The sequence below is a fragment of the Fonsecaea nubica genome, assembly GCF_001646965.1.
Source record: "Fonsecaea nubica strain CBS 269.64 chromosome Unknown Scaff104, whole genome shotgun sequence".
NCBI lineage: Eukaryota > Fungi > Ascomycota > Eurotiomycetes > Chaetothyriales > Herpotrichiellaceae > Fonsecaea > Fonsecaea nubica.
Window position 1 is genome coordinate 21,532 of NW_019173777.1, and position 27,956 is coordinate 49,487.

General features: G+C 53.1%; 7 protein-coding genes across 7 annotated transcripts; 5 read left to right on the forward strand and 2 right to left on the reverse strand.

Moving 5' to 3' along the window:
- Window positions 1-41: 41 nt before the first annotated feature.
- On the forward strand, window positions 42-1,889 carry AYO20_10146 (hypothetical protein; the record flags this gene model as incomplete). The annotated part of the gene is made up of 1 exon (XM_022648407.1): window positions 42-1,889. One exon carries the CDS (start codon window positions 42-44, stop codon window positions 1,887-1,889), a length of 1,848 nt encoding a protein of 615 aa, XP_022495594.1.
- A 697-nt stretch (window positions 1,890-2,586) lies between these two features.
- AYO20_10147 (hypothetical protein) lies at window positions 2,587-4,832 on the reverse strand (the record flags this gene model as incomplete). Its single annotated transcript, XM_022648408.1, has 3 exons — window positions 2,587-4,471; window positions 4,528-4,735; window positions 4,793-4,832. 3 exons carry the CDS (start codon window positions 4,830-4,832, stop codon window positions 2,587-2,589), a joined length of 2,133 nt encoding a protein of 710 aa, XP_022495595.1.
- Window positions 4,833-6,325: 1,493 nt separating this feature from the next.
- AYO20_10148 (hypothetical protein) lies at window positions 6,326-10,252 on the forward strand (the record flags this gene model as incomplete). Its single annotated transcript, XM_022648409.1, has 5 exons — window positions 6,326-6,901; window positions 6,959-7,064; window positions 7,119-7,821; window positions 8,165-8,267; window positions 8,318-10,252. The coding sequence occupies 5 exons, from the start codon at window positions 6,326-6,328 to the stop codon at window positions 10,250-10,252; spliced, it is 3,423 nt and encodes a 1,140-aa protein (XP_022495596.1).
- A 976-nt stretch (window positions 10,253-11,228) lies between these two features.
- AYO20_10149 (ATPase get3) lies at window positions 11,229-12,265 on the forward strand (the record flags this gene model as incomplete). The annotated part of the gene is made up of 2 exons (XM_022648410.1): window positions 11,229-11,621; window positions 11,672-12,265. The coding sequence occupies 2 exons, from the start codon at window positions 11,229-11,231 to the stop codon at window positions 12,263-12,265; spliced, it is 987 nt and encodes a 328-aa protein (XP_022495597.1).
- A 1,316-nt stretch (window positions 12,266-13,581) lies between these two features.
- On the forward strand, window positions 13,582-16,074 carry AYO20_10150 (hypothetical protein; the record flags this gene model as incomplete). The annotated part of the gene is made up of 1 exon (XM_022648411.1): window positions 13,582-16,074. One exon carries the CDS (start codon window positions 13,582-13,584, stop codon window positions 16,072-16,074), a length of 2,493 nt encoding a protein of 830 aa, XP_022495598.1.
- A 1,095-nt stretch (window positions 16,075-17,169) lies between these two features.
- On the forward strand, window positions 17,170-18,990 carry AYO20_10151 (hypothetical protein; the record flags this gene model as incomplete). Its single annotated transcript, XM_022648412.1, has 5 exons — window positions 17,170-17,376; window positions 17,436-17,954; window positions 18,005-18,270; window positions 18,317-18,766; window positions 18,834-18,990. 5 exons carry the CDS (start codon window positions 17,170-17,172, stop codon window positions 18,988-18,990), a joined length of 1,599 nt encoding a protein of 532 aa, XP_022495599.1.
- A 1,419-nt stretch (window positions 18,991-20,409) lies between these two features.
- On the reverse strand, window positions 20,410-22,590 carry AYO20_10152 (hypothetical protein; the record flags this gene model as incomplete). The annotated part of the gene is made up of 3 exons (XM_022648413.1): window positions 20,410-21,874; window positions 21,977-22,250; window positions 22,446-22,590. 3 exons carry the CDS (start codon window positions 22,588-22,590, stop codon window positions 20,410-20,412), a joined length of 1,884 nt encoding a protein of 627 aa, XP_022495600.1.
- Between the last annotated feature and the right edge of the window lie 5,366 nt (window positions 22,591-27,956).

A 27,956-nucleotide genomic window follows, 5' to 3' on the forward strand; every position in this document is an offset into this window, starting at 1 on the left:
TGGCCCGTTTCTGATTCTACCGAACAATCTCTGGAGCTATCATGGACACAGCGACTCCTCTCCTCGACACACCCAAACGAGCATCTCTGCAGTCTCAAGCAGACACTCTTCGCATTGATTTGAAAGAATATGAGCGATCATTCGCTGCGAGCCACAGCGGCCGCAAGCCAGGCAAGGGCGACATAAAGGCTGATGCTGTCATTGCGGCCAAATACAAAGAATACAGCCGAGTTCGCGATGTGCTCGCGGGGAAACGCGGCATTGATGCATTGAATACACCTCGCCGACACCAGAGTACTCGACGGCACGGACGGTCGGACAGTGCAATTGCAATCAGCCTGACACCGCATCGAAGCCGGAAGAGCTTTTCTCCTTCAAGACCACAATGGCATCCCAACGACATCGACCCTTACGACCCGCCCGCATCGATATCACCGAAAGTGATACCCCGGGCCATTGGACCGACTCCGCGAAGAGATGGCACGGTGCTGGGCATATTCGACCTGCTCTCAACGTCAGGGTCTAGGAAAAGCGTTGGAAGCACACCGGGAAGCAGAAAGAGGAAGATTGATGCACTTTACGATGGAAGTGTGGACCTTGACTCGCAAGAGCTGCCGGTGGCCCAAACCCCGAGCCAGAAACCCAGACCGTCGAGTTATACTCGAGATGGAGGTCTTCAGGCTACTACGCCGTCAACGAGAGCGTCCGCTGGAAAGCACCTGCACTCCAAGACCCCGATCAGCGAAGGCAGAAAATTCATGCTCGATCACTTCTTCGCAACCCCTAGTGCAATCAGATTTGCGACCATGATCAGTGGTGATGATGAGGCAGATGCTCCAATACAGAATAAAACTCCGCTTCGCGACTTTGTCCTCAAACCCACTCCGACGAAAGACAATGACCCGGGCAACGCGACAGCGAACGGCAACGACTTTACGCCCCCTTACTTGAAGCGGACTTTCTCCTTCAAAGAGAGACTTTTCGCAGCCTCTGGAGCTTCTGGAGGCATGTCGAGTCCCACATCCACTAGACGAGGTCCGCGACGAAGCCTAGGACATGTCAAAAGCGCGCCGAAACCGTTGAGTCAGATCATAGCAGACCTGGAGCAAAGCAAGCAGGAGACACAACAACGAGACGACAATGATGATGAAGATGACCTTGATGCACTGAGGGAAATGGAAGCTAATGAAGTCAACGTCCTCGTCAATGATAGTCAGCCCGTAGATGGAGTTTCGACTGTGATCGCCGCAGGAGAGGACCCAGCACCGAGGGTATGGAAGAAACGGGGACAGAAAAGGACAACAAGAAGAGTGATTATAAGACCAGTCAAAATGAAACCATCTGCGGCGCCTCGGTTTGTCGCTGATGACGAGGATGAGGATGATGAGATTGAGGCTCCGTGTGTCGACGAGTCCGAGAGCGAGGATGAACTGGCTCTTGCCACAGAGAATGCTGGCGAAGACCTAGCTGGGTCACATACGGAACATGTTTCTCCTGAAAACGAGGAATTTGATGACGGCGGACTCGACGAACTAGACGTGTCCGACGACGCAGACGAATACCTACCTGTGAACGATGGACCTGCCACTAAGAGGAAAGTGACATCAAAGGCAAAACACACATCGTCATCTACCACAAAACTAGAACCACAACTTTCCCTCAACCCCGATGGCTCCGTAAAGACCAAGACCAAGTCCAAGTCCAAACCCTCGAGAAAGCCCACGACAAGCAGCGCGGCCGGCCGAGACGAGAATACGACAACCCGCAAGATCAACCCGAACGCGTATTCACACATGAACTTCCGGAGTCTGAAGATCAAGAACAAGAATTCGAGGGCCAAGAGAGCAGGCGGCGGAGGGGGTGGCAGGTTCTCACGAGGTAGGAGGTGAGGTGTCGACCGAGCAGGACTGGCCGGTGCCGCGTTGTATGGCCAGCCCACACCTTTTGCACTTGCATTTGGTTCGGCTGCGGGTGCCTGCTAGAGGTCCTGTTTGTCTATCTATGTGGCTGTCTCTCTGAAGTGCTCGATGTTATATATACGCGCTACAATGATTCGATGCCTCGAAGTGAATCTTATCGTGTACGAACAGATCATGTGGACGAACGAGGAATAGCCGACTGTTGTGTTCGAGGCCACCAGGGGACGATATGTCCGACCCGATCCGATCCGCGGGGGGAGAGGGGGGGGGGGGATCGAGGACTGACTGACTGAGGTACATATATACATACATACATTACCTAGGTAGGTGGGTAGGTTGGTAGTCAATGAATGGAATGGAAATGAGACCAAGTCAATGAGTGAATGAATGACAGTTATTCATGGCTTTTTGAGATCTCTGTTTGTTTCATTCATGGCCACCTCTCTCTATCCCTCTGTCTCTATCTCTCTCTGGGTATGTGTGTATGTGTATGTGTGTGTGTGGCGTGTATCTAAGTCGAATGGTGCAGTCGTCTACCCTTTCCACATGTTCGTACGCAGATAGGGGCAGAGACAGAGACAGGGACAGGGACAGAGACAGAGACAGGGACAGGGACAGGGACAGAGACAGAGACAGAGACAGCAGGTATACACTCGTCGTTTCTGACCTAGAGTTCCTGGCCCAGTCTCACCAACTCGGACAAAAAGTCCTCGCCATTGACCAGTTCGGTGCTCCCGTAGACGACCCTCCTCGCCCGAGGAGCATTGGCGCCGACTCCTGACCCCCCGGTGGCTCCTAAGCCGCTCGTCCTCTTGACCCAGTCCTGCAGATTGCCGTACTCGTCCATACTGCCTCCTCCCACAGTGAAGACAATTGCCTCTGTATATCCTTGTCTCCTTTGGCCAAAGCTGGGATTCACACCTGCACCCCCGGACTGGCTAGCGGGACCTCCCTTGCTGTCTCTCGACGGCGGAGTCGAGCCGCTCGCTGTCCCAGGTATACCTCTAGCATGTGCACTCCTCGGATCAAAATATAGATATCCCTCCGTCATGGCGATCGCACTGGAACTCGCGGCGGGCGGGTCCATGATCGACTCTACGATCTTGGTCACCGTTAGATCCCTGTTCGCGGGGAGAAAGTTTTTGACTCCGGACACGAGAGCTTCGAGGTTGACGTTGCTAAATGTGTTCCCGAGAGCTGTGGAGGAGAGCTTTTCGGTGAAATTCTTGGAGAGTGAGGAGAGGCCGCCAAATAATGGCGCCTGGGATGACGGCTGTTGCTGAGATGGTGCTGTGGAGCTCATCATTGTCCCTCGCGTCTCCAGACGTACGTTGGAGATGTGTTTTATTGCCGTCACGGCATCGCCTACGCCAGCAGCCGTGAGTGCAGACTCGAATTCTGATAGCTCGGATTTTGAGGGCTCCCTATCGACGCTAAGGTACCAGATGATAAATATTCTCAGCTTGTCTAACGGGTTGTTGCCCTTATCGTCCGACTTGATGAGACTGAGCATTTGGTCAGCAGTTTGTTTGGTGATGGTCTCTTCCAACTGGAAGAAGTTGTCAAGTTGGCGGTCCTTGATGCCCTTGAGAAGTGCGGTCGCGATGTTCATGTGCATGTCCAGCGTTGCTTTGCGCTCTCGCAACTCGGGCAACAGTGTTATTGCTGCTTTCAAGTGAGCTGCGGAGGCTGAGCTGTCGTTGAGATCTTCGATGCTATTCACGCCTGTTTTCCTCGTCACCTCCTCCGCGTCCGTCTTGTACTTTGTGAGTTCTTTGTCGATGTCTTCTGCGACTTGTGGAAAGGGAGCGCTTGCATTGCGCGCCCAGAAAAAATCGCTCGCGTTAAGGTCATAAGCTCGGGGCTTTGTGGTCGGATCTCCTTCGTCGGCAACGTCCACCGTGATTCGGTTGAGGTGCATTTTCAGGACATCATGTACCAAGGACTGGTATGTCCATGAATGAGATAGCATCGGAACCAGGTCGATGTTCCGGTCAAGAATTATCAGAACAGGTCGTGAGGGTGCAGAGTATAGATTGGCTGCGGAGCCTTTTGACGAGAACAAGTTATCTTTCGAGTTGAGGACATGATCTCTTAGTTTCCTGTCCAGCTTGGTGGCGATCATCTTAGCCAGCTCTGTCTGAGGGCATCGTATAATGGGCACCGATCCCATTGTGACGCTGACGCTGAACAGCCCACTCACAATCCTGTCTATGGCTGCATCCTGGGCCTCAGCCTCTGCTTTGGCACTATTAAAGGTCCAATACGACTCTTTTCCCATTGCCAAACTGAACAAGTCGGGTTCAGCGACAACAAAATTCAGGTATTGGTCGTACACTTGGGCGATGGAATCTGCTGTATTTGTGGATGCGATCTGAGCGGCAAATTCTTCCAGGAGTGGCCGAGATATCGAGGAGATGAAGTTGACATAGGCTGGAGAGTAGAGGCCGCGGGCAAGGTCAGAGCATATGAGCTGGATATTGACGGGGGTGGGTTCGACGAGATACAGGACAGGCACGTCTGGTATGGGATAGCGAGGTGAGTTTATGTTTCTGTTGACCAGTCAGTGGTTGCACTGTCCTAGGTCACTTGTTGTTCGCAAACTGACAGATGTATTGTTACTCCCTTACTCCGCAGATCATTGACGCGTAGGACACTGCTGATTATGTCTCGTCCAAGATTGTCAAACACAAGAACCTTCCATATTGGTTCCCCATTCTCGTTGAGAAGTGAGGCAGCTGGAGGACTGGCTGTGACATCGCCATTTGAGATAGATTCGTGGTCGTGGTTCAGGCTCAGTATGCGTTCAATAGAAGCTGAGACGTGTGAGAATCCTCAAGTATGGAGTAATTCGTCCTGGGAAGGCTGCTCACCTATCTGACGGTCCCGCAGAGTCTGGGTGCGGGATGCCATGATGGTCGAGGATGAAGGTCCGCAGATTGTAGGGTGGGGGGAGTTGATGAAAGCCGACTCTCATCTTGCACTTGTAACGCCCAAGTCTAAAAAGGACAACGTTGCATCATGGAGAAGCAAAGTCGGCATGGAGCATCGAGTACCTTGTACTTTGTATAAACAGCCTCTGGAGGCACCGTGGCCCAAGGCCCTGGAACAAAAAGTGGCCGCAACTGGACATGATGCGAGACAAACCAGGCACCAAACCCAAACAGGCTTAGTCTGGAACTGCGGGCAGCGCTTTAATCTCAGAGGTTGAACTTGGCCTTCCATCTTCTCCATCTCTCCATCTCTTCCCTCTCTCACTCCCTTCTCTCATTCCTTCATCACTTCATCATTTCATCAACCCCCTCAAAAACCACTTTTTATCCCACGAATACATCCCCCTTTCCGCCATCCTCTTTTCACTCTGTAATCTTGTTCCTTGGCACCCTCGGACAGTGCTCTGTAATAAGTGACATTGAATGGTTCTCCATTTGGCATCACCGCATGGGCTGGAGACGGGGTGTGTTGACGTTGGCGTGACTGTGTGTGGCGCGTTCGCTCATCATCTAATATTGATTTGAATCCGCCCAAAAGACACACGTCCTTTTGAGCCTCTTTTTATACCACTCATCAGTGACGGGGGTGGATTGAGTGCATTAGTGCTTGTTTCCTTCAAACTGGTCCATACTAGAGAAGAGAGTGAATTTTTTTCTTTGAGAGACTGGGAGGTTGGCCTTTGTTGGCCTTGTTTGCACGGTTCGAAGTGCGGGCAAAATCTCAGAAGGGGTTGTGCCCTTTTCTCTCTCCCTTTGTCTTTAGGGAGGGAAACGGGCGGTGGTTACAAGGCACGAAAGGTGGAGGGATCAAAGGAGCGCGCAGGTGGCCAGGCGGCAGGGCGGCCCTTCGCAGAACAGAACCCGTCCTCACCCAAAGAACAAACCCACCTCGTTTTCCAGCCTGAGAGTTCTGGATTGAACAGCGCGAGACAAAAAAAAAGAAAATCCCTCCCAAAAAGATAACACTAACCCCCTGTGTACCCCGGAACGACAAATTAAATTCTACGGTCTCTACTACAAAACAAAAGTCCTCAAAAAAGCCTCAGTTGTGTTGGTCAGGGCACGGCAGTCGCCGCACTTCCACTTACATTGCCCTTTCTATGCAGCCGAGCGCGTGTTGCGGCCTGTGAGTGGCAACTTTTCTCGGCATAAGCCCAAACAAACCTTTTGCTCCCTTGCAAGCCAGAGCGACTCAGCGCGAACTCTTGGGCCGCCTTGACGGAGTATTTTCCCCTTCGAAATTGGGTTTTTTTTGTCAGACCGAACGGCTTTCCTTCACGTGATTTGACAGAACAGCCACTGCAGTCACGGCCGCATCAATCACTGCAATTAACCGCTGGACGATCTTTGACCACGTGACTGCGCCCCTAGATCCTCTTGGGCTCTAGCCAGTGTGTCGATCTTCCCATCACCATGAATCCATCATCCAACCCGTCACTCAATGGCGCGCAACATGCAAAAGGTCAATCATACGGCTTGCTTGATGGCATCCAAGCCTATGCAGGCGTCGATAGTCTTCCCAATGGAGAAGATCTGTCTCGATTTTTTGACCCCGAGCTGTTCGATTCCACCACCCTTGGCAGCAGCTATACTCAACCCTCGATGTCAATGTCGCATGACTACGATCCCAATGCAGGCCGACAATCGGGCACGCCAGATGTACAGCAGTATAATGTCGCCCAGCGAGCATTTCCCCACCATCAGTACACTCAACCATACTTCGACTCTCGCCAGATGACACAACCCAACTATGATCCCCGATACTATTCGCAACCCTCTCCTTCGCCAGTGGGGTTCGATGGCGGCTATTCGTATCAGACTCAGATGGGCTATCCCAACCAACAATTCAGTGCCCAGCAGCTGAGTATTCCACAACGACAGACTCCCACTCCTTCACAGAATTACCCTCCAAGGCAACAACAACAAGCACAGCCACAACAGTCACCGTTCGTCAACATGGGTCCACGTGCGCAGCTATCACATGTCCAGGTGAGTGACCGACGCTCCATCGTGGGCAGCCCCCGTTGTTTGCTAACACTGGCCCAGAACAACGACATGATGCGCTTCGGCACCTTTCAAGATCAAACTCATCAACCCTCGAATCATTTTGTGGATCCTTCCTTGCTGAACTCGAATCAGATGATGCATACAAGTAGGAGACATGTATCGCATGCTTCCAAGTCATTAGCTGATAATAGTCTGCCAGACAGCAACCATGCCTTCCAGACGCAGCAACCTTTCATGCCCACTTCATACTTCAAGGCGGGTACGACGGTCGATCCAAGATCCTTACAAGGAAGCCAATCCCTGCAGCCCTTGCCATCTGTCACGTCACAAATACCACGTCCAGGTACCGAGGTCGATCCTAGTCGTCAACGTCAGCTAACGGGGCCAGGGATCGCTATTCAGCCAAAGCCCGAACAGGATGCGAAGACGACGGCTACGAAAACCCCAGATGAGCCTAAGAAGAAAAAAGGTCGTCCGAGAAAGGATGCATCTGCAAAGCCCGATGGACATCCCTCAGGATCCGAAACGGATTCCGATGACGATCTAGAGATCGAAGATGAGGAGCCTCCCGAAGTGACCCCTGCCCCACTGAGCGTGTCAATGCCCACCGATGAACGAGGAAAAGCTCTCTATCATGCGGTGCAAGCTGTTTGGAGCCCTCGCAACAAGTCGGCTTCTCCCGAGAAGATCCGTGGTGGCATTGCTGGCTTTGGTGATGTTGTGCGAGGCTTGAGAGACGCCTGGAAGACGAAGAATGAAAGCCTGAGAAAGGCAGAGCTTCCTGCTTCTCCCACTGCTGCAGATGCTCCAAGGTTAAAGGAAGAAGTTGCGCGCTATCGCCAAGTCATGGAAACTGTCATGATGAGGTCTTTGCTATATGGTCATCCAGCCATCGTCAATAGGTATGTTGCCTTCCCTGCCACTCTGTCGTGTCCGTGTTTATGTTGCCCTGGCCACTTCTGTGTCGACATGGCCTCATGTGGCCCAGACTCCTTCCATAGACGCAAAGCTTTCTGCTGCTTCTGCCTTAGTTGCAAGCACAGCTCGATGTCTCAGGTCCGGGATTCGAAGGCGCGGATGTGCTTGTTCCTTTGGCAGAATGGTTGTATTCATAGCTCTGCATCCATAGATAGTCTACAAACCGCCTCTTTTCGTGATTCGTCTCGTATGCAAGGGCCTTGGGAACACCATGGCAAATATGTGATCCGATCACACTCAATAACGTTTACTGATAATCGCCTTTAGACTAGGCGAAAACCAATTCACAATGTCGGCCTTATACTCGTTCATGCTCGACAGGTTCAACGCAGCCGATTACGATAGCACCCTTGTCAGCTCCATCCTGAAGGTAAGAGGGCTCTTCACCTTTGCGGTACCCTGCTAACTCGATTCAATTAGTTCGTCGTCAAGTTTGGCACTCTTGATACTGAGATGCTGGAGATGACGAAGCTGTCGAAGATTCTCCAGCGTCTGACCAAAAAGGCTACGAGTGATGTCAAGACGTTAGCACAAGCCGTTCTCGATAACGCTGTCGCGGCTACGGCGAAGAAAACTTCCACCTCTCATGACAAGAAGGGTGACAAGCCAATGTCACCTAGATCTGTGGGGAGCCCAGCAGACGGGACACGAAAGGAGGGCACCGGCGGACTCAAGCGTGTCCGGGAAGGTGATGGGTCTGCCCAGCCGGTTCTGAAAAAGGTCGCAAAATCGATTCCGCATTCCTCAAAACCTCTCGCTCTCCAAAACGCCGAACGTAGAAAGGCGCTGGAAGCCGCACACACGGCCAAGGCTGGAGAGAAAGCAACTCCTACACCAGCTGGAACAACAGCTCCTTCAGCAAAGGCAAAAGTGGCTGTGGCCGCCCCTCCGAAATCTTCAATCTTTGCGGCTTTAGCATCAGCACCTAAGAAGCCAGGCACCTCCAACGCAGAACGAGCCGCTGCAGCTGCTAAAGAGAAGGCCTCGTCATCGTCGTCTCCTTCTCTGGCTTCTACCCAGTCAGTGAAGAAACTGAACACAGGGAAAGAGTCCCCGCCGCGGACTGGTGGTTCTGCCCCTGTCGCAAAGGCCGCGACCGCATCGTCCTTCCTGGGATTGCTCGCTGATATGGAGAAAAAGCCTGAAAAAGAGGCAAGGAAAGAAGACGGAATCCCGAACGAGACCGAAGAGCAAAAGGCCAAGAGACTGCGTAAAGAAGCTCGCAGGAAACTTCGTGTCACCTGGAAAGCCGATGCGGAACTGGTGGAGACTCGCTTGTTCACCCATGATCCAGACGAAGAGCTTGACCAAGGCGATCGTTTGAAACGCGACGCTGGAGACACTGGTCGTGAAGGTGAAGCGCTTAAACTCCACAAGAACTTGGAAGATCTCGAGGACGAAGAGGACGAAGACTCTTTCGAAGAATTTGAGCCATATACACCACCGTCGGAAGTGGACTTCAGCTACCTTGAAGATGCTACCCTTGGCGACGATTCACCACACAAAATTAATTCACTTAAGTTCGGCGGGATCATGAAGCCTGACAGCCCGAGCAGTGAAGCGCAAAATAAATATGAGCAAGACACACTCATGGCACTCTACACTTCCAAGGCCGACCGTCCGCAAACCCCAAAGGAGCCAGATGAAAGCAAGGAGGAGGAGGATGAAGGCGACTTCGAGCCTGCTGAACCCGAGACTCCCTTCGGCGAGCCCAGTGAGATGACGCGACGACGAGAGACGGAGTATCTCGCTCGACAGGTCCGAACACAACCTGCCACTGATCTTGCGGCACAGATTCAGGCCATGTCTGCCCCACAGATATCTCAACAGCAACCAGGAGCCATTCCGCCGGAGCTTCAACGTGCTCTAAGCATGTTGGGTCGATCAACTCAGCCGAGCCAGCCGACCACAGCGCCGCAAGCTGCCCCCGGTGCCAATGTGAACTTGCAGGCGATCCTCCAGACAGTCCTCGGCAACCAATCGCAAGCGCAAACCCCACAACCTCAGTACCTCCCTGTCAGCCAAGCCACGGCATTAGGACCAAATCTAGGCGCCCTCTGGGCCTCGATGCAACAGGGCGCTCAAGCCGGAACATCTGCCAGTACGCTTCCTCTAGGTTTGGCCGGAAATCCTAGCTCCTACGTCGCTAACTTCGACGACGCTTCTCGCAAGCATGGCCGCAGCGACTCCAATGACAACGACAACGACAACGGCAGAAAAGGAGGAACCAAGAAGAAGAAGGGGGAGTCCAAACCTTACCTCTATAAGACCCAAACGTGCACATTCTGGGAGCAAGGCAAATGTCTCAAGGGTGATTCTTGCACATATCGACACGGCGATGACGACGACAGCTAAGTCGGCTGGCTTTCTCGGGCGCACTTCATACTTACACCACTGTACACTGTACACTACTAACATGTTACGGGGCTATGAACTTTTTTGCTGAGCAACTGCGACAACCGACCTCTTTTTTTCCCCATCATTTCTCCTTTTCAAAAGCGATTTCAAATTCCAGGGAAGCAGGCAGGCACGTATGTGGATGACAATCAGGTTACGGTCGGATAGAGTGCTGGCTTCTCTCATGTCTCAAGGGCGCAAATCTACCTCTTTCTCACCGTCACATAGCATTTCGGCTGGAGTCACACGGTGGCCAGATCCATGGCTCGAGTTCTGGCCGGGTTTGGTAGAGAAGTGATGCAAAGTTGCCTTTCAATCGCATGTGTTCAAGTTGCTGTTCTTTTTCCTACTTTCCATTCCAGTAGCCGGGCCGACAGTAACAGGTCGTCGTGAAGGGGATTAGGAGGTATACGAAATACGAGGTAGATGTGCATACCTTCTTAGGTAGTCGCACTTTCGGTAGGTATCTACGAGGTACATGGGCATGTGCAGGAGCTTGGCACTGCGTAGACGTTATTAAGTGGAAAGTGGGAGAAATAATAATAATGACGTGGGACTCGAGGGTCGCAGCTGCCACTTGCGGCTTTGGTGTCTGCGATTTCCTGGCAGCCCTGGCCACCACTTACTTCCACCAGCCTGTGTCATCCAGTCCCCATTGATTCGGTCTGCATTTCCACGGTCACCGGCCTCTTTCTGCCTGTAGACAATAGAATAACTCATTTTCTTGACATAGACTGCGAGAGCCACACAGTACATTACACGTCGAGCCACCCCTTCTGTCTTCCTCTGTGCTTTCATTTGACAAGGAACATTCGAGAACAGCAGGCGGTCTTCTGCGCAGGCAGTAACCAAACCCTCTACATACTTGGCCACAAGGGGAGGGTCACAACAAACTAGACGAAGTGGTCAAATCGAAAACGTTGCACGTCAAAACATGTCGACTGCACTCGTGAGCGCGGACGACGATGTCCTTGACCCCAGTCTCCAAAACCTCATTGACCAGAAGTCGCTACGATGGATTTTCGTGGGTGGAAAGGGTGGTGTAGGCAAGACAACAACGTCGTGCTCGCTGGCAATTCAAATGGCCAAAGCTAGGAAATCGGTGCTCTTGATTTCCACCGATCCCGCTCACAACTTGAGTGACGCCTTTAGCCAGAAGTTTGGCAAGGACGCAAGACTGGTCGAGGGCTTTACAAACCTCAGCGCCATGGAAATCGACCCTAACGGCTCCATCAACGATCTCATTGGCGGCGGCGGGGATGAGGCTCAGGAAGCCATGGCAGGACTGGGTGGAATGGGCAATATGATGCAAGATCTGGCGTTTAGCGTATGCCACTCCTTCGTTCGGTTGCGAAATCAGGTTGCTAATTTAGACAGATTCCTGGCGTTGACGAAGCCATGTCCTTTGCCGAAGTGCTCAAGCAAGTCAAATCCCTCTCCTACGAAGTCATCATCTTCGACACGGCTCCCACCGGCCACACTCTTCGCTTCCTACAATTCCCCACGGTCCTGGAGAAGGCCCTCGCAAAGATTTCCCAGCTCTCTACTCAATTCGGTCCCATGCTGCAATCAGTTATAGGAGCAAGAGGAGGTCTTCCGGGAGGGGCATCACTCGAGGAATTGACACAGAAGCTTGAGTCGCTTCGAGAGACCATTGCCGAAGTCAATGGCCAATTCAAGAATCCCGACATGACCACCTTTGTCTGCGTCTGCATCGCCGAGTTCCTTTCATTGTACGAGACGGAGAGGATGATTCAAGAGCTGGCAAATTACCATATTGATACCCATTGCATCGTCGTCAATCAGTTGTTGTTCCCGGAGAAAGGCAATGAATGTAAGCAGTGTAACGCTAGGAGGAAGATGCAGAAGAAATATCTCGACCAGATTGAAGAGCTGTACGACGAGTTCAACGTGGTCAAGATGCCGCTCCTCACGGATGAAGTGCGCGGGGTGGAAAAGCTGAAGAGGTGAGCATTTCGCGATCTTGACGCCATCAACTCCACAAACTGACAGCCGCATAGTTTCTCGGAAATGCTGATTCATCCCTATCAACCGCCATCATGAGATCAAGCCCAGGGGTCAGTAGTGATGATAGACACAAAACTCGAGTTCCAAACTTTGCGCTGGGGGCCAAATAAAAAGCTCAATGCACCCGCGCTCTGGTGCGGACCGAATGCCAACATTGATTCAACGCCCAGACATCTGACACGAGCCCAACTCGGTAGATGATTCCTTTTCTGTCTGATGGCCTGAGGGGTCTAGATGGATTATTTGACATGTTTGGGAGCCTGGGACCCGGTCGAGCCTGATCGAATGAGGAGCAGCGCCAGCCCATATTAACCACCCCCGGTTCTGATCTGCGACGACTTAGCCGTCGTGCGCCTGACGTACTCTGCATGCTTTGGCCTTGCAATCCGGTGCACAATCAAAAGCCTCCGCACCCTCGTTTGTCAAATGTTATGCAAGCAGTCGACCTGCTATTGGATCACGAAAGCCGCGGTTCTGACCGGACAATAACCCGTGGGCCAGGGCTTCAGTTCGCCGCACATGTGCCTTACTCATCGCACCAGGGGCCAGAAGGTTATCGTCGGGCAGGGCTGCTCGTCGGCTCTGGCTTTCCGACTTGCGACTTAAGGAAATAGGCTGCTGTGGCTGAGTCGTAAAGTCGCTGAGAACAGAAACTGCACTAAGGGCTCTGTCTCTGCCCAATCACCCAGTCCGTTTTCCCATCTGCACATCGTGGTTCTGTCCTACAAAGCCCAAATAGGATTATGGTCCAACCAGCCTTGTCCACACGTTCATGGTTCACGATAGGGAGTGCGAGGTCCAGCGGAAGTGTAATCTCAAAATGCATCGGTTGTCCCCTTCGCAGCTTAAAAAATCCGAAGTCTGCCGCCTCGAACAAAAGGTGCCTGGACTGTGTGCGAAGTATATTCGGCCGTACTGTCGCGAGGTGCGACATTTACATGCTCCACGGCCTTGTTGACAATTTCCAACGTCTTCACTTCGGTGTCGCGCTGGGCCGAATTGCATTTTTATCCCAGGCATTGCTCACATATGCTTGATTGATCAGAGTGAATACCACCGATGCGCCACATGTATGCTCCCCAACGACAGGATTTATAACCGTTCTCCTTCCCAGAATGTACGACTCCCAGGGGGTGGCAAGCTCACCAATCCATCATCTTGGGCTCAATGCAGAAGAGTCTAAGATCGACCCACACACGACATCTTGCAGTCTGAGGTGCAGTTTACGCCGCTCCAGTCTTCATCAGCCGAAAGCCGGCATGGCGGAACAAGACCAGGATGACCGCCAGCCAGATCAACGCCCGCCAGCGTATACCGGACCTTTCCTATTTGTTAACAAGAACGCCACAAATCTTAGGTCCAGGCAGAGGGAGGAGGTGTTTGCAGTGCGGAGCCATGCCATGCAGATTGCCAGGCGATCGAGGAAACCATCGTCCCAGACCAAAGCAACGCAGCGCGAAAGCCAGGCACAGCCCGAGTCAGCGACACCTGCAAGTCCGGTAGCTCAAACCGCTGTTCCCAGTCCGACAACCGAGCCAATTCCATCGATCCAAGACATTTTGGAGCAGCAGGCGAGAGGAGTACTCCAATATCAGCAGAGGCAGTCTCAGAGACGCCAGCCAGACCAATCCCGAGGCCAGTCAGCCACGCATGAATTCCCAGCCTTGTCCTCCAGACCCTCGACTCTCCCGTTGTCGACTTCCAATCTTCTTCCAGCTGAATATGCCGCCTCTTTAGCGCAACTGAGCACCGCTGCATCGCCCGCCTCGCTGATTCCAGCCGGCGCAGCAGACCCCAATGTGGCCGGACCATTGTCTCCTGACACTTTTTTCAACTCGGTCCTGCAGTTCTGGCGACTGTGCTACATGTCCAACTTTTGGCCCGCACACATCTACTTCAACCCTTCACACACAGCGGTCCAGTTCACCGACGGCTGGATTCGAAACATGGTCATCAATAATCCGGCCATGCTGCACGGCCTTTTTTCCGGCGCGCTCAGTTACATCACAAACTATCTTCCTCCCACCGACAACACACCGATGCTGTGGGCTAGGGCCATCCATCATTATGGAAAATGTCTTGAAGAAACCCGGGTTCAGCTCGCCCAACCAGGTATCAGTTCTGAAGCAGCTCTGAGTCTGATTCATGGAATGACAACGTTCAGTTTTCACTGCCAAGACCTGGAGAGCTGCCAGGTCCATTGTGCGGCTTCAATGCGGCTCCTTCGAGGTCTTGAAGGGGGGCTTGACGCGTTGCATCCAGTGCTCAAGTACCTTTTGATACTTTGCGACTCGCTTACAGCAAGCCATGTCCCAAGACGTCCGTCGATGGACCTTGAGACCTGGGCACCTAAGGCATGGTCAGAAGAGCCATCGTTACGACCACTTGATCATCTGTTCAGCTTTGACGCTCATGTCTATGGGGACACGGACAATGCAATATTTCTCCAGACCGAGCACGGCGAGGACAATGACGATATTTGGCATCTCTTGGAGCTGATTAATTGGCATCGCGAAGCATTGGCGGCAAATGAGTTGGCCTTCGCCCTTGCAGACACATCGAGCTCTCCGAACATCTCCGAATCTGTTGGCGAAGGTGGTCAGGACCGCGCCGATCCGATATATACATGGCTTTCGCTGCGTCAATACGCCTTGAGCTGTCTCTCGTCGCACAAGTATATGGACTTCCTGGAGTTGGAGGGCCACGAACCGTCGCTGCTGTCACAGATACGCTATGCTTTCCACTCTAGCATGGTGCTTGCCACCAGCTACATGTTCCAGTTCGTTATGCGCTACGGTATGAACTCTCCGAGCATGGCATACATTCCGTTCCATCACCTTCGCGCGAGGCTGGACTTGCTCATGGCACTCATGAGCCAGTATCGGCGTCTGCAAGTACCAGAAGCAGGGAGGGCCCGTGGTGGAAGAGGGCCAACTAACCCGGTTCCAACGGACGCCCTTTTGTTTCTCTTCTTCGCTGGTGCAGTCGTCGAGGAATCGGATGGTCCAAATCGAGTCCAAGCACCACACCATATCACGAGGGCTGGCGTGATCCCTTCACCTTCTCTTGAGCACCCAGGCGATATCATCAATGAACGTTGGTTTAGTGTGCATTTCGCCATGGTGCTACAGCGATTGAACATCGAAGCTTGGGAAAACGTCAGACGGGTTTTGAAGAGGTTTGTTTATGCCGAGAGAATTTTGGATCGGTTTTTGCAGGTTCTTGTGACGAGGAAGCTCGAGTTTTTGGCGGCCCTGGTTGTAGGCGTACCGGATCATGTTCCTGCTGGTGACTCTGGAGACGCTGACGCTGCTGGCTTTTTCAGATCACAGGGAGTGGCAGGGTCAGCACGGCATGGGACGAGTTCTTCGCAACGACAACCTCCACCATCCCGACAACCTTCCCTTCAGATGCCCACGCAACAACCAGCACTCCATCAGTCGACGGGGATGCCGATACCCATGACATTGCCTGGAGCACCCTCGAGTCCCAATCTCGACGAGGGTCTTGGTTCCTTGCCACTGCTTGGGTCTGCGCCAGTCTCCCTCCCGGCCGACGTTCCCAACCCAGCAGCTGATTGGTGGCAAGACATGGGGTACGACATGGGGGTTCCGGAAGACTTTTCAATGGATTTGGATATGCATTTGAGCATGGAAACGGGATTGGACGCGCTATCTGATGTGCAGATGCACGGTGAAGACTTGGGTGGGCAGGAGGAAATGCAGCCAGAGAAAAGACCCGAGCAAGATTGAGAGGAGGAAACTGGTAAATGGCACCGAGCTGGGATGACGCGTATTCGGAGAAACTTTTCGTCTCGATCAAGGAGTAAGAGGTCAGTCAAAGGCGGTCAGAGAAGGAAGCCTGGTTATCCGGATAGGGATGGTTTTCTGGTGCGTTCACGCGTGGTGGATTATGACAAGGCATGTATGTACTCGTTCCGGGCACAGAATAGTGGAGACACCTCCAGCAGGCTGAGACAGTGTCCTGACCGGTACGCAGTTTTGTGCTGTGCTTGGTCCACATCAATCTCAATCAATCTCGTTCAGATCAAAGGCTCAGATCGCACTGATTGTAACGGGGAAAGAGGCGGTGTTGATGATCACGTGCAAGGCTTTGATCATGTGATGGGCACGTGCCTGCGCATGACGTTCCGATCCCTCCAACACCTTAAACTGCGCCCGTTGCCATCTCTAGTTCATTGATTCAAACACAGGTCAAATCAAGACTTTGACCCTTGCTCCGATCAGAAGCTTGGTTCTCCGTTAACGGCCCTGGCGGGTAATTTGGTGCGGGTGACGTTTTGACACGCTTTCCCCGGGATTGACAAGTGTTGCTGTAGTCATTGTTCACCGTGCCGAGTTCCGGGCAGGGTTTGATGCCTTCCTTGACCAGAGTGGCGGCGACTGACACTATTCTCCCAGGTCCTTTTGTGCTTTTCCACACTGACAGGGGTTTGACAATGCCGCGTTTCCTGAATGGCCGGTTATGCGCACACCGAACGGTCATTATGCGTAAAATCCGCCTTTTCTCCAGTGCTTCGATATGGGTTAAAAATGGGTTATAACCCTCGGCTCTCTCTCTTCAACCCCTCATATTCCTGATGTTCCCTCTGTGCCGCGATTCCGTTTTAGTTTTTGGCTTTTTCTGCAGGACAATAAGGAGCGCAGACAGCCCGGACCATGGACACTGACCTTAATAGAACATGGACAGCACCCGAGAATCGGCACAGACGACCCTCGCGTGCTTCTTTACGACGAGCTCGATCGACTCCAGGGGATGACTCTCACCAACTTTTTTCGCCTCAATTCATGGATGACCATGGTGCCCACCATTACCACGTCGCCGCGATGCCCGACGAGCATCGTATAGATCGGCGCGATGGTGTTGAGGGTCCAATGATCGAGGAGGATGCCATATCCGACACCAGCACCGCTGGGGAATCTCGGGAGGAAGTGAGATTCGGCGTGGTCAATAGTCGCGATGTTGAAGCAGGACTTAATCTGCCAGAGTTGAAGACCGAGAAGTCTGCACGATCGCTGAAGGATCCCCACCTAGTAAGTGTGACTCTTGTGTCTCCTCGAGTGAAATACCCCAGATGGCTAAATGTGGGCAGGTCACTTGGGAGGGTTCCGAGGACCCGGAGAATCCGAAGAATTGGACGTATAGGAAGAAATGGGCGGCAACTCTGATTGTATCGTCGTTTACGTTTATTTCACCAGTGTCATCGTCTATGGTGGCGCCGGCACTCGATAAAATCGGCCAGGACCTGGGAATCACCCAGGATCTCGAGAAATCATTGACCCTGTCTATCTTCATCCTCGCATACGCTATCGGGCCGTTGTTTCTGGGCCCTTTGTCAGAGATATACGGTCGAGTCATCGTTTTGCAACTGTCCAATCTGTTCTATCTGGCCTGGAATATTGGATGTGGCTTTGCTCAGACTCAAGGTCAACTCATCGCATTTCGGTTCCTGAGTGGCTTGGGTGGTAGCGCACCTTTGGCTTTAGGTGGAGGTGTATTGAGTGATTGCTGGCGTGCAGAAGAACGTGGCAAGTCCATCAGCATATACTCTCTTGCGCCACTCCTGGGTCCTGCAGTTGGGCCGATCGCCGGCGGATTCATTGCGATGAAGGTACGTTCGGTTTTGACGTGAATTCCCCTTCGACTGCTGATGGTCGACAGACAACTTGGAGATGGTGCTTTTGGGCGACCTCGATCTTGGATGCTGGTATCCAAGTTCTCGGCTTCATCTATCTGCGAGAGACCTACGCGCCAAAACTGTTGAATGACAAGGCAAAGAGGCTTCGGGACGAGACAGGCGATCCCAGCTATCATACTGAGTGGGATCGTCCCGATAGAACACTGGGAAAGGTCCTCCGCACGAGCCTCGTCCGTCCATTTCGTCTTCTTGGAACACAACCCATCATTCAGGCGGTGGCTCTGTATATGTACGTATTGCCCCGACAAGATGTGGCACCCACTAACAAGTTCTAGGGCGTACCTCTACGGTCTCATGTACCTTGTCCTGTCCACTTTCCCCACAGTCTGGGAAGGAATCTACGGCGAATCGGTCGGCGTGGGTGGTCTCAACTACATCTCCCTAGGGGTTGGATTTTTCTTGGGTACACAGATCTGCGCTCCAATCAACGACCGGATTTACCGCAAGCTGAAGAAGCGAAACAACAACGTTGGGAGACCCGAATTCCGTGTCCCCCTGATGTTCCCGGGAGCTGCCCTTGTGCCGATCGGTATTTTTATTTATGGCTGGGGCGCAAGAGCAAGTGTACACTGGATCGTTCCTAATATTGGAGCTGCGTTGTATGCAGCAGGCACCATTATGGGCTTTCAATGCACGCAGACCTACATTGTGGATGCATACTCTCGGTTCGCGGCTTCAGCCGTCGCATCTGCCGTGGTGCTGCGAAGTCTCGCAGGATTTGGATTGTAAGTGTTTCCATGTTCACCGTGTGGTATTAAGTTCGAGACTGACTATTGAGTGCATCGGTAACAGTCCTCTTTTTGCCCCCTACATGTACCAAGCCCTCGGAGTGGATTGGGGAAACTCGCTGCTGGCGTTCCTTGGGATAGGACTTGGTATCCCGGCACCAATCCTACTCTGGAAGTACGGCGAGACTCTGCGGAACAAGAGCACCTACGCAGCTGGGTGAGGCTGGCTTGTGCTGCGTTCACAGACAGGTGACCTGCTTGTCCACAACACGAGGCTCAACTGCCGCGACAGTCATGCGAACTCTGCAGCCCGGCGATCTCGCTGACAACCTCCTCGGAATTTTGCATTTCGTGGCGCAGTCGCTCAGCCAGGCAGGTGACGTCAGCACTCGAGAGCGTCAACCTGGGGAAAAGAGACCCATGGGTGCCCAGAGTCAAGGCGTCGAACCGCGTCACTCTATACCAAGAGTCACGTCCGAGGATATTCGAATCGATGGCCTTGGTGTGGCCTCGGTATGAGTGGAAATGCTGTTTGGCCTCTCGGCGACTCGGCGATTCTTGTTGTAGAGAGTCTGCAGTACAGGTCGATCAATGTCTGAAAATGAAGCGGGATCGTCTGGGCTACTCGCCTTCCAACTTTGCTCTCCCCACTTTCTCCACGCCTTGTGTCCTGGTACGGATTCGTTCGACAATCCTCGACATCTCCGCGTCTACCAGCGGCAGCATGAAGCGGGCAACCTCACCTCGAAGCTCGCAGATTGACGAATCCCGACCTTCGACTGCAAGGTCAGCTTATTGTCAAGACCTCGCCGTGCGACAGATCACGACAAGAAAATTATGAAATCCTCCGCCACTGCCCTCTTACCGATCGGCAGGAGGTTTCCCCCATAGAGCAACCCATGCATATCTTTGTGGTTGACTCTTCCAACATTCTTATCCAATCTACGGTACCTTTGTTTTTTCTACGCAAGCGCTTTATCAGAGGGGTTTTGATTGGTATTGACGGGACTTGATGTATGAGTCCTCCGGGTGCCTTCGTCTTTGTCGTTTACAAGAATATGCTGCATTTCTTTCCGCCTGCTCAGCAGGCCATCTGCATACCTGTCTGTCACTTCTTGGCTATTATGAATCATGTCTTGGATCCGGGAGTGGGGCGCTTGAAGAGTTTCTACAGCGACAGAGGAGGGACCTAGAATCATGGTATGGTGTGGTATAATGGTATATGGTACACCTAGTTGTGCTTGGTTCATAACATATAGACGGCACCCTTGCCCGAAATGACATGACATGACATGACATGACCATGAGACCATCAAACATTCGTTCATACTTTGTGCTGTGTTCTCTCTCTCTCTTTCTCTTTCGCGCGCGCGCCCCCGTTTTTTAGGCGTCGACGGCTCGAGTGGTTTCTTTCGTGATACCCTCTTTTCGCTCCGCTAATCCTTTTACTCGGCATTGGTACTGGTTTTGGACTTGACCGTTCTGGCGTGGCCTGTTAGCCTGACGACCCCTTTTCGCTCTCAAAAGACGCTTCTGGTGACCGTGGTGGACCCCAACCCTGATCCTGACCTCAAGGCTGACCCCGACTCCCGACCATAGAAAACTCAGTCGACTTCGTCATCTCAGCCATCTCAGCCAACTCAATCGAGAGCCGTCGACCGGTGCGGACTCCGACTGCGCACGCGGGCCAGCGCGTCCGACGAGGAATCAGGCACTCGGAGGCTCCGGGGATCGGTACTCGACGGGGCGGAACCCCTCGCGGTTACCGTCACGGTCGATTCGGATTCTTTGGCGTCACCGTGGATTTTCTCCACGTTGTCATCGCCGGCGTCGTCGCGATTGGCGCCGCGCTCATGGAAACTGTCCGTGGAACTGGCCAGGCTGGCGAGCTCGACGATGGCCCCGTCATCGTGTCCGTGGTGGTGAGTGCCCGAGGCGTTGCCGTTAGTCAAGCCTCGAGCAGGATGTTCCGTTGCATCGCCCTCGCTCTCGCTCTCGCTCTCGCCGTCTCCACCGTGCCGCGGCCCAGGCGTCTTCCCCCCTTTCCCATACCCCTCCAACTTGACGTTGATGAACAGGGCGTACAGGCCGAAGTCGTAGGCGAGACGACAGACGCCGGCGGCGACAAAGGCGATGCCGAAGCGGTCGCCCTCGGCCAGGACGCCCGTGACGCTGGGCCCCATCATGGCGGCCAGGTTGCGCAGCATGCTGGTGATGCCCATGACGGCGGTGCGCTCGTCGGGCCGGACCACGGCGGCGATGAACGCCGAGCGCGGCGCCTGGTCCATGTTGTTGAGCGCCGTGCGCAGCAGCAGCAACCCCGCCGTGAGCCACAGGTACGGCGGAAAGGGGAAGAAGAGCACGGCGGCCGACGAGGGAACGTGCGTAAAGACCATGGTGTTGATGAGCCCGATCTTGCGCGCGAGGGGGCCCGCGAATACGGCCCCGATGGCCCCCAGAAAGTACGACAGCGACGTGATGTCGCCCAGCGTCGACTTGGACGGGTGGAACTTGATGTCCATGTAGTAGTTGGTCAGCGAGTACGGCACCATCCCGTCCGCCAGCGAGTCGATTGCCAGCAGGAACCACAGCTTGTACATGATCGTCCGTGTCGGCTTGGAGATCTGCGCAAAGGCGTTCGAGAGCCAGGACTTGGCTCGTGACGTCCACCGGTGGGAGGACGGCGTCGGCTGGTAAATGTGATGTGATGCTGGGGTCGTCGGTGTCGTCGGTGCGGTTGCTTCGATATCATTTGCGGCTGTGCCGTTTGGTCTGGTTGAAAGCTCAACCTCTTCGTCACCAACTTCATCCCTGTCGTCCTGCGGAACGCTGGCATATGACTCGTCCCCTTTATTATCCGGTCTCAACTCACAAGCCTCGGTCAACAGGAAGACAAACAAGACATTGACGAGCCCCATGGCAGAGTATACCCAAAACAGCGCATGATACGCGCCGACCTCTGTCCATCCTGGGCGTGCTTGGAGGAAGTGAATGATCCTCCCGGACGCTTCGCTGCCGATGCTCGACCCCAACGTTGACGTCGTGACGTACCAAGCCAAAACATCTGCGCGGTTGGAAGGCGTTGTAAGCTGTGAGAGAACAGACCTAACCCGATTGAAGCATATTAGCCACCAGACTTCAGTCTTTCGCCCCAATAGACCGGAGGTTGGGCCCAATAGACAGACTTGGGGAGACGGAACAACTTACTCCTCAATACTCCTAAACGGACCAAAGTCTCCTCCCGTGACACTGATGACCCCTAGGATGGCCGCACCCAGCAAGATCCAAAAGTTCTCAAAGACGGCAAACACAAACCCACTCAGGATCATGAGGACCGACCCGGCCATCAGCACACGGCGACGTCCCACCCGGTCGGCGATCAGGGTCAAAAAGGTGCCCAGGAAGACATCGCCGAGGAGGGTGAGGGTCATGAAGATGCCGATCTGGTGGTCCGAGTAGTTCAAGGCCGAGAAGAAGATTGCTGTAAGACGGCCATGAGAAAAACACGGAACAATGGTGCGAGAGAATAGAGGCCGGCATGACTCTGCCTCGACTTGGAGATATATGCAACACGATACCCTCTTAACTTTACCTGTGGATGTAAGGCGCAAAGGTGTTTCTGTATGTACACACATTCACAAGCCGGGGAGCACGAGACCATGGCTCAGAGACTTACCCAGTATCAACGAATTGGTCCCGTACGCAAACATGCGGCACGACCGTGCCAGGATAATGAGCCAGGCATTTCTCCCAGTCTCGTGGATGGCCACGATGCCGAATTCATGATAGAACCATTTGAAAGGCCCGAAAATGACAGACATGACCTTGGGGGTCCTTGGCCTTTTGTCGGGTGTATACAAACACCACGCAAGTCACTGACACGCCAACCTCAAGCGGAGGGTATCGTTAGACAAGAGAAAAGGATGGAAGAATCACGATGCGTAAGCAGCTTTGAGGGCAATCTCGATGGTTGGGGCGGCTTGAACGGCATCTTGTCCGACACCGCCTATTGAAGTTACCGATATCGGCTGTATAGACAAGGGTGTAGACCGCCAATAGGTACCAAGGAGGTGTAGATTAGGCGATCGTGAGCGACTCCACACATGGCGTAATGAGCGGCAAGGTTGATTGCTCGGTTATTGATGGAGCCAGATTCAGGGGTTCGGGGCAATTCGTAGCCTTGCGTGTTGAAGTATGTCAATACATAGCACTCGCATCCAGCATATATACTCGGTACACCGGGATAAGACGGGGTCCCTCAGAGGATGTACTCCTACTCTGTTTCTTCCTCAGCTCGAAGCGCCAAAAGTCGGACACAGACAGCATCCTGATACCATGGATTGTCGCAACGGGCAAGCTCAAGGAGTGAGGAATTCTGTCGTAGGTCCTCAGAAACGGTCTGGCCCCTTTTCAATCCAACCGGTCGCTACATCAATAATGCGCGAAAGAATGCCGTTGGCAGCGTCATCATCACCTGGCAACACGCACGTGCTGACTCCTTGACGACATCTTCAACGTGCTGAAGGGATCGAGTATTGCTCCCTATATCTGATAGGTGTGGTCCAGATAATTTGAAACGTCTCAGGTGCTGTGGGAGAACCTGCTCGTTGCTGGATGGACGTCGCTGCAACAGGTAACTGGGTCAGGTCGAGAAGGCCACTGTACTCTCAAATCAAATCCTGCTTCTAGTTCGCTGGATGATATTCCCACATCCCCGAGTCTGACAAAATCACACAGGTGGAATCTTGAGGCCATCGCTGCCGGGGAAATTATCCTTGAACCACGACCGGAAATCAAAACTCCTTCGCCGTCTGTAGGGTTTCCTCCTTTGTCACGCGCACAGAGAAATGAAATAGCGAACGACAAGGTGTACAGATATGCCACGTCATCGAACGCTCGCCCAAAAGAGAAATACCGTCGTTGGCGCAATTTCGGAGTGAGAGTGCCTTGCTCAGCAAATACTTGAAATCAAGTAGATGCTACAGTTGATGATGACAGATATGCGTACTGCCTGACTTATAGTTCGAGATGGCGGGACATCTCCAATCTCAGACCAACGGTCCCTCTGTTACACTAGGTCGGCTGACGCGATTCGTTTCAGGAACGCGCTGCACTTGCTGCAATGTCGAGATGCAAGGAAGCGTCAGCGTGCAAGTCAGAGTGGCCGTCTGCCGATAACGTGGAGATCACGAGCTTCGGGAGCTCGGACAGGCTGACCACTTGGCCTAGATTACCGTCTTCAGTAAGTCCTTGCGTGTCGAGAGTATAGTTGGCCTAGTCGTCCAATCCGAGCTTATGGTGTTTGGCGACAGGACAGCAATGTCCCAGAGATGCTGTCCTGATAGCCCACAGGAGGCCCGTCGACGTCATGCTTGTCACAGTAGGCATGAAGCTCGGTGTTTCCCCAGTGTGTCTCGGACGTAATGCTTCCCTCATGACGTTGCAACCAAAGCGATGCCACCTGGGGAGGCCGACTGACAGATCTTATCTGTACCACTTGCTTCCAAGGTATCTATCGCTGTGCATCTGGGGCAAATCTTCTCGTATCCTGCCTTTCGGAAGGACTCTTTCGAGAGCCGACCGGTCGATCTCGTCGCACGTTTCTCTGCAATTGGAGGCATTTTCGCGGTATTTGAAAATGACGAAAGCAAGGCACACGCGAAGCCAGGTCAGCCTTGTCAGCCGTAACAATACCACCCCAAGTGGGCTGTGATGGGATCAGACAGGCGCTGCCAATGGAATCTTCTGCCAATCGCATGGTCGAGTGACAGGTTCGCTAGGGATTGATTGTCGCTAGAAGCAACCTAGTCGCACGACAGCCACAAGACAGCCACATCACACCTCTCCAGATCAGTATCCCCTTCACGGAGCCGGTCCGGTACCATGTGTTTCGACTGTCATAAGGTGTGAGGCATAAGTACAGCATCGAATGTCAAATGGAGAACTGACGAGTCCTGGCATGGGACCTGTTACACAGAACTACCGAAAGGACCAGCAGGATGTACTTGCTGCTCCACCTATGCATGTAGAGTTCCCCGGTGGACATGATTCGCAGGTTGCAATGTGTCAACGACATGTATTTTGCAGGTGGAATAGGACAGCAGTTCCAAAGGCGCGGCGGGGAGCCGTGCGTGAGTTGGCGGCTAATTTCGCCTTCTGTTTGGTGCACCAGTCCAAAGCTCTTAGCAATTTACTCGCCGGTTTTTATGTTGGGATCTTGGGAGTTCCCCAAAGCGTGAGACAGACAAGTAAAGGTGAAAAGCGAGTTTAGATGGTCCGAGGGATATGGTTGAATTGCCGTTGTGACTTTATCTCGCCCATGGGTCTCTTGAGTATTCTCAGGCCCGCTTAGAGATGTATGTAAATCTTTCTGATATATAGTGCGGAGCCTTCATTTCCCTGATCTCAACTTCTGGACACCTTTTGACCGTCGTCCCGGCCTTGAACCACATTCTGTCTGTTATGGCCCCTAGAGCGCGCAGTGTCGTCTTCCAGCTTGCGGCCTGAAGACGAGCATCTTGGGCAGGCGGCCTGGACGTGGCCGTGCCCATTACAAGTCTTGCATTGGGCTCCACTGTAGGGAATGTCAGCTCATTGACATGACATGTTAATTTCGACAGGGGTAAGAGGCATGGCCTAATCAGTAGCCATGTAGTAGCAGAAGCATACCGTGGAGGATGCCCTGCGCAGGCACGGCAAGTATTCCAGACCTTTGGATGATCGCACATGATGTGACTGAGGAGATGCCGTCTTGTTGAGAGTAGAGTTGAAATAGTGTTGAGACGTTGAGCAATGTGGGGATTGCGTATGCAGGCAGGCAGTGATTGACAATGTTGGACGTTTTAAAAGGGACCAGAAGAGTCGAGCAAGTAGGTTGAGGTAGGGCACGTCCGTTTTATATGCAATCCTGAGCCTTGTAGCTGGTAGTTCCCGCTAGATTCAATACCGTGCCAAATACAGATAAGAGAAACATGTCGAATTGTTTGTACCTTCTGTACAACCGTGGCAGCATGTTGAGGAGAGTCTGCCTTCCACCTTCTACTCGATCAGGTGTCTGCGTCCGGACCGGAGAGCGGGCAGTGCCACCTCCATCCCGTAACACCGGGACCGGTATACTGTGCTAACAACAGCTGATCCGACAAGAGAAACCCAGTTAGTATGTTGACTTTCAAGTCCGCTAAATCGAGGTACGTTTCAAGGCGAACGGGTCTCACCAGCGTGACGTTACAACGCAAGGTAACCCCTGGTGTAAAATCGCCGGCGAAGCCAGAGATCAGCACTGTTTCAGTGTGGAATGTGCTAGACTCTGAGGTCAGTGCCAAACAGGACTTGCTTAGACAGAGAGGCAGCATGCTGGTATGCAATCAGATCCCACGTACCGTGGCGAAGACAAGACTGTGCCATGTCCCTGGATAGCGCCAGGCCTGCTCGCGGCTGGCGACGGGTGTCCATAGCTTGCTGGAGAGTGACATTATGTGACCAAAATAGCCGGGGAAAAGACATGGCTTGTTGGAAGTCATTCGACCCGTCACCACTGCTCAAGTCTTCAGCTGGCCACTGAACAACGATTTAGAGGTGGCACGGGAAGCGGACTGCTTTGAAGGAGTTTTGAAGGAACTGGCAAGAAGATTGGTATATTCCTGAAGTAGTATGACTGGCTTCGTGTAGCAGTACGAAAAGGTCACTTGAGGCGGTCGAGGGGGTGAGATCGGCGACCTTCAAGAACAGGATTGGAGTGGCCTCGCTAATCAAGACTCTTTCGTGTTACGTTGGAACTTCGACTTGCCCACTAGTCCTGCTGTATCGAGCCTCGTGCATGGGGCTCGACACCATCCCGTCTTGTCGCTGAAATGAAGAGGAAGTATCGTGTAAAGTAGCAAGTGGACTGGGGTGGTGAGGCTATCACTCGAATGAGCCAGCCAAGGCGTATGATTGTTCGAAAGGAGCCGATTGGGCCGCTTCTAGCCGTCAATAACACGTCCCATGTCCAGTTATCGAACCCACGGTCAGCGCCGTCATTGGGGCGCGTGGCTACTTGGAGGTATGTTCCGTACCTGTAAAACGTCGGTCAGCGGACCGACGCACGTTGCAGGCTATGAGGAGGGGGGTGTGGAGGTAAACAGAGGTCAAACAGGCTCCTTGCCCATATCGATGTCATGGTGGGAGTTGCAGAACATTGTGGACGTATCCGATGACAACGAAGGGAGTCCCTGTTAGGAACGCTGTCGGACATAGCCGACCCCATCCTAATCAAGGAGATGTAGGTACTGTCTGTGTCATACCAGCATTTGACTCGCCTGTGGAGAAACAGGCCCAACCTCTCTGTGTTCAAAGTTCACATCGTGTGAGGACTGCGCGTAGGCAGTCTGTAGTCTGAGGATGGACCTGGATGCAAAAGAAGAGACGGCTCGAGTAATCGGAGTCGAGAGAGCAGGAGTTACCATGATCAACGACGAGACACTTGGAAAATCAAGTGGTGGTCCAGCTCGTCCAACAGGGGTGGCCCTACCTCTCTGAAGCAGGGGGGATGTCGGACGCAAATGACCCATGTGCAAGAAAAGAAGGCGGATTGTAATGGAACCAAAGGCTGAACACCCTAACCAGCGCTATCCTCAATGCATGGGCTGAGAGAAGATGCCTTGTCAGACGCCATGAAGCTTTTCTCTTGATTTGCGGGCAGCTAGGGAGGAGTTCGCTGTCCGCCAATTGCCACCAGTAGACGGCCACTGACCACACCAACGACGAAGCCGGAGGCCCGGCGGAGGTGTGGGAGCTAACGTGTCACTGAGCGACTGCGATTGCTTTAGAGCTCACGGTGGTTCGAGCTGAGAGACCTGAGGGACCTGGGGATTCTCACGGTCAATAGGTATGACAGGAGTACCGGAGAAGGGAAGCTCTTCAGCCACCAGCATGTCGTCGGCGTTGGTCTGGGCCCGTCAATCCTGAAGGGTGGGAAGGCAGAAAAAGGAGACCAACATGGCACGAGCCAGCGACATATGGGGGCTTTGAGGAACGGCCGAGACTCTGTCACGTTCTTGCGTGCGCCAAGCCATCATAACCGCAGGTATACGAGGTGTTTCGACGGCCATCTTCGAAGCAGAGTTGATGAAGGTGAAAAGAAGGGGATACCCGAATGTCTCTGTGTTTGATAACCGAAGATCAAGGAGGAGAGGCGCACCTCGGACTT